Below are 5,921 nucleotides of genomic sequence, written 5' to 3'. Positions count from 1 at the left end.
ATCACTGTGCAGGAAGTACCAGAAAGTCAGAATGATCTGAAAAAACAAAAATCTGAACCAAATTGTGAATTTTTAACAGATCCAAGGACTGATATCAATCACAACCCACAACAAACCAAAACATAATATTATTGCTTCTAGCATGATCACATCTTCAATTTTTCTGTCACAAAACACAAATGGTTAAAATCAGCTACAAGCCATTCTGTTCAGTCAGTGTCCCACGGGAATCTTCTGAAAAATAAAACAAGACAACAACTTGCCCTTTTGGGGCTTTGTTAATACAATTAAGAAAACGAGGGAACAATTCGGTGAGAATATGTTTTACATTCCTTGTTTAGGGGTGTCCTTAGCCTTCCAAGGATTCTTGTTAAGGTATTTCATTAATGTTAGGGGAATTGTCCTCAGGTTAGCTGAGTCAATTGACACAGGCTGGCCAGTGTTTCCCTAGTTTATCAGTTTAACTGTATTGTGACTCACAGGGGTAGCTGGTAGGAGTGGTGAGGCCTTGGGACAGAAGGTGTTAAATGGAGAATCTTCTCCTTTTGTTGTGAGCTTTCTAACAAACATCCACCCTTCCCCCCCCCCCCCCCCCCCCCCCCCCCTAGCTCACTTGAGGAGGGTGAAGGAATTAGTTTCCCAATTTCTCAGGTATCTCTTCTGTTACTGTGGGGGGGGACACTAGGAACTAGGGTCTCAAGTTTAGTCGGCCAACTGGTCACCAGCATCTCGAGCCTATCTGTTGATAGTCCATTCATTAGATCTCGAGGAATACCCTTTTGCCAGCCCAGGGTCCACAGTCTATTACGTTTGTGAGCAATGTTTCGCCTACCTGTTCTTACTGGCAATGAAACCTTTTCCATTCTATTAAGTTTCGGGCTAGGTGGCCTAGGAGCAAGGGTGGCTGCTGCAAGCCTTACTCCCTTTGGCTCAAATTTACTGGTAGAAGCCACGGGCCCAAATTTCCTTTCATAATTAATCAACTCTTGGGCAACCTCCCCCCATGTCCATACCTTAAAACCAGACTGTAAAGAGCCTGAAGTACCAGCTCCTTCTAAAACAGTTCGAGCTCTCTCTCCCTGGGACATGGCTTGTATTTTACCTTGTAACTGTATACCTATGGGTTTCAGCGATTCTGGAAGCCCCCTAATTAAAGGAGTCATCCTTTCAGGATCCACAGGCATCATCATGGGAGATTCGTGCCGTGGCTGCAATTTCCTGTCGTACATCATTTGCAGACAGGCAGCCTTTTGGACACTTTCAACCAGTTGATCCACTGTCCCATTAATAGCAAGAGGGTCTCCCCTTTCTAAAGGGTTGAGACCACCAGCCCAGTAAGCAGCCCTCTGTGTTAAGGACCAGGGAGCACGGTTGTTGCCAGTAGTTAAAAATACTCCTGGCCCCCAATAACCCTCAGCCTCCTTTTCGGTTAGCATTATTTGGTCTCCACCAGTTAGACTGACTCTCCATACATACTCCGTTTCCGATTCTCTTGGAGACCGGCTAAAATCCTTTTTCAATTTAGCTAGTTCAGTAGCTGAAAAAGGAATTTCTTTAACATTCATTTGAGGATCAAGGTCCTCACCATTATCAAAGGTATATTCTGTTTTTATAAGAGGACGCAGAGGGGCTACTGGGGTTTCATTATTAAAGCTTTCTTTTGTTTCTCTCAATTCCTCCTGAGGATAGATTTTCTCTTGTGGTGCACTATGGATAACAGTGTCACCCGTATCTTTATATAATAAAATTTCCTTAAAAGCCGTTTGTAACAACACCGAATTATGCTTTTCTCTATTCAATTGTTCTTCTAGATTTCCAATTTGGTTTTGCAGAGCTTTTACAAGCTCCTGTGTTGTTTTAACCGTTTCTTGTAACGACTGTATTGTCTGGTTTTCCGCCTTAAGCTGCTGGTCTCGGAACTCCACGGCTGCTTTTAAAGCAGCACCGAGTACCGCACAAATAAATGATTTGCCTTTCCCAGCTCGGGTACGAGCCCCATGTTGCAAAACACAAATACGGTCCGAAACAGCCTGCAAATTATGCCAATTTTCTCGTGCCCAGTCCAACCCTGTTAACGATGGCCTAGACGCATGCTTTTCTAGCAAATCAAACAACATATTTTCACCTTCCATAGCGAATATACTTTTACTCACTATAAAGACAACAAAATCTACAACGAAATCTACGCTGAGGGAGGAGGTGACTCCTTATCTCCTCAGAGAGGCAAACACTTAGCAAAACAAAACCAGCAACTGCTCAAAACACTCCCTTACACAAAAGACCGAAAGACTCAAATCAACACTTCCAAAGAAAGTGTAAACACCTCAATCGCTCCTGGCTATCCTGTCAGGCCACAAAGAAAAACTTCAACCTTCAAGCCACACAAGTTAAAAAATAACTTCTAGGTTTCTCAAAAGAAATAAACTTCTTGGAGGAGCACACACGTCAAAATAAAAATTACTTCCTCACTTCCCCAAGAGGCGCACACACAAAACTTCAAATCCCGAAGTACGTTACAAGATACTTAAACCACCACAATGCAAAATAGTCTTCCCGGGGAGGCACACACATATAAAACAAAAGCAAATAGTCAAAATTAATCTATACGTCCCCGAGAGGTATACACGTAAGAAAGAAAGCAACAAAGTTTCAGGATATGGAGCGGTCTTCCTGGAGAGGTGCTCACGTCAAAGAAAGTTATCAAATTTATCGCTCCTTGCAACTCCAGGAGAAAAAGACAGAAAAGTTTTAAAGAAACTGGAAGGACAACACTCTCACGACGAGTATCCTGCCGACTACGCCAATAAAAAATGTCTCGCTCCAATTAAGGAGTGAGGCAAGGTTCTTTTGATAAATTATGCTCGGCGTGAGATTAAGAAGAGAAGCATTCAAATGTTGATCCGACCAGTTTATTGGGAATAATAGACGGCTGAGGGGATGGGGAAGGGAGAGCGGCGGATACCAAAATTAGGGTGATGGGGAAGGGAAAGTGGGCGATAGGAAAGGCGGAAAAGGCAAGAATTACGGAAAGTGGGGAAAGTCACCTCCTGAACGCAGCAGCGTCCCGTTGCACGTCGTTTCGTTGGACCAGGAGGAACAAGCGCAGGGGAGAGCCGCAGCAGAGGGTCAGGCCGCAAGCAGCAGATCGGTGCAGCGCAGAGCGGGAGGTAGAAAGGGCAGCGAGGTATCGGGAGGCAGCGAGGTCTTACGGTGCAGGGTCTCGGGCAGCGAGGTCTCATGGAGCAGAGTCTCGAGCAGCAAGCCCAGGTGAATCCGGTGTCCGCCGTAGGAAGACGTTGGAGGAATCTGAAGCCAGATGCCTAAGAGTTCTTCATGCATGCATCTTCTTCAGCATGCAGGCGTTCACGTAGTGAGGCATCTGATGTCAGACAACCTCCTTGTTCATGAAGAGAGGCATCTGATGTCAGAAAACCTCAACCCCCAAAATCCATGGTTTGTCCATGCTCTTTTTATCTACTTCTTCCCAGCCTTCGGGACATTTCTGGAAGGCTTGGGTAAGAGTCCTGTGAATACCTCGGAGATGGCCCTCTTCCTTGAGATAGGCCCACACAAGAGACCACTTAAGGGCCATTCATCTGTATCTTATCTCCCTTTCGTAGCTCCCGGACTTGTCCATCTGTCATCTGTCTGTCATCTGTCACGTCACCCTTAAACAAAGGGGGTCTGGAACCGTGGCTCTGACTTGCCTGGACTTGTCCTTCTGTGTGTCTCTGGAACCTTGGCCAGGCTTCCCTGAACTTGTCCATTTCAGCAGACTTTGAGACAGTAATGTAAAAAGCATGGCCTCTTACAATGAGCTTCTCCATTCTTCATCTGTTTTTTATATATTCCATAGAACAGGAGCATAGAGAAAATTCCCTGTCTTAGAAGCAGACCACCTTCTAGTAATCAAGTAGAAAAACCCAAGAGGCCATCATAGTTATCTGAGCACTTGCCATTGCAGTGCTCTTGTTGAGAAGACACTTCCTGAAAATACAGGGTTTTTATTTTTATATTTAATTTTATTTTTCATGTCCTGCTGTCCCTGTAGTTTTTTGTACTCTCATGTTCTATGTTTTTTCTGGCCCAAGCTAGTGAGTATTTTGTTAGTTTCTTGATTTTATTTATTTCAGAGTTGCTCATTCATAAAGAGGACAATGGAAATAATACTTTCTAAGACGTCTTTCTGAATCTGATCATGCACAATTTTAAGTTTCATTGAAATTCATGGTGAAAGTAGCAGTTAGAAGAAACTAAGAATCAGTTTCCCCTGAGAGTATAAAGTTTTGCACAGTCAATAATTTACAGAACCAGCTACATTTTGTAGCAACACTGAAGAAATTAGTTATAGGCAGAAATACTTAGTTACTCAAATTCATATGAAACAACAAAAGCAGTTTATCTATATAGGGCTGGTATAATTTGATGGAAATGAGTTATTTAGTTCTGATAGCTCATACATATATATTTATGATAAATTTAGTATGCACTGATTGTAAGACCTTTTAAAAATAATAGAATGAAAGAAATTAGTATTTTAAAGCTGTTCTGTAATTGTTCCCATCTCTGCTTATGCATTATTCACGAAGGCCCAAAACTGGCCCTCTATGACCATGAAGACTACTTTTTAAGAATTCTAATGTAATTCTGTCCTTACATACTGAATTATGGAGACATCAGATCATAACCCATGGAGTGATGAATTTCAGATGTTTAGAATTCTTAATGATTACCTCCACAGTATAAATTCTGAATTGCCTCATTTGTATGGGAAAATTCTCTTGATGCTCAGCAGATGCCCTACTGCTGTATTATGAAATGAATTTTAACTTCATATAATTTCAAGAAAACCACCTCAACCCACATCAGGAATTTTTAATAGACAATAGGAAGTGGTCTGATAAAAATTTCACCATTCCTGTTTGTGTGCCCCGGTGGCGCAGCGGTAGAATTCCCGTCTGCAACACCAGGGGGCCCGGGTTCGAATCCCCCCTGTGGAGCAGGGGGTAGAAGTGCCGCTCTGCTACACACAGGGCTCGAATCCCGGGAGTTGGACTCGATGATCTCTAAGGTCCCTTCCAACTCGCACAATACTATGATACTATGATACTATGATGAAACTAAGAATAATTGTCTAGGTGAAGTGAGAAAGAACTCTGTTAATGCAAAGGACACACTTGAATTTTTTACAGTTATAGAAGATGATACATCTCCATTCATTTGGGTGTGATCATAAAAACATTTTAATACCATAAAGTAATACATTATTTCCCCTTTTTAAAAAGATATAGGTTTTACACAATTGATTTTTCCTTAAAAAAACAAACAAAAATGCATAGGATAGTGCTTCATTTTCAAAACAAAATCATTTTTCATTTATGAATGTTTTTTTCATTAAAAGTATTTACATGCATTTGTGTAATGCATATCAAATTTAAAGTGATTATGCATATGCATATAATGTTTTATACGTATACATGTAATATATGGCTGTTTATAATATATTTATAAAAAATCATTTGCACATATCTTATATATCACGTATATTTTATTAATAGGATATATACAATGTGTCTAAATGATAAAAAAATATTATTCTCATCTTTTCAGTTTGTCATGGTTTTATGATTTTTGGTTATTGGTATTCCACATTAATTAAAGTGTTAATGCTCCAGTTCTGTGTATCTGTCTGGAAGAGAAGAACCAGATTCCCTAGGGGACTTTGCAATCAGAGAGGAAATATAACTCCTGGCAAGGTCACCTGATTGTTTCTTCTTCACTCTCTTCTTCTCCTCTCCCTGTTGCTGTCCGTCCTGATTGCATGCATCACTTTAGTATTACTGTAAGGCCTATGGCCTTCAGATACTCTCTCGTTATATTTGATTTATTAGCTTCAATTCTAATTTTTTTGCATTATATTG

The 5,921-nt window shown here is 41.1% G+C and overlaps 1 protein-coding gene across 1 annotated transcript; it reads right to left on the bottom strand.

Moving 5' to 3' along the window:
- Positions 1–398: 398 nt before the first annotated feature.
- Positions 399–2,327, bottom strand: LOC140263743 (uncharacterized). Its single transcript, XM_072358877.1, has one exon. The coding sequence runs from the start codon at positions 2,130–2,132 to the stop codon at positions 648–650; it is 1,485 nt and encodes a 494-aa protein (XP_072214978.1). The 5' UTR covers positions 2,133–2,327; the 3' UTR covers positions 399–647.
- Positions 2,328–5,921: the final 3,594 nt, after the last annotated feature.

The sequence above is a fragment of the Excalfactoria chinensis genome, chromosome 1, assembly GCF_039878825.1.
Source record: "Excalfactoria chinensis isolate bCotChi1 chromosome 1, bCotChi1.hap2, whole genome shotgun sequence".
In the NCBI taxonomy this organism is placed as follows: Eukaryota; Metazoa; Chordata; class Aves; order Galliformes; family Phasianidae; genus Excalfactoria; species Excalfactoria chinensis.
The sequence above is the reverse complement of the archived record's forward strand: the minus strand, read 5'-3'. Positions and strand labels throughout refer to the sequence as shown.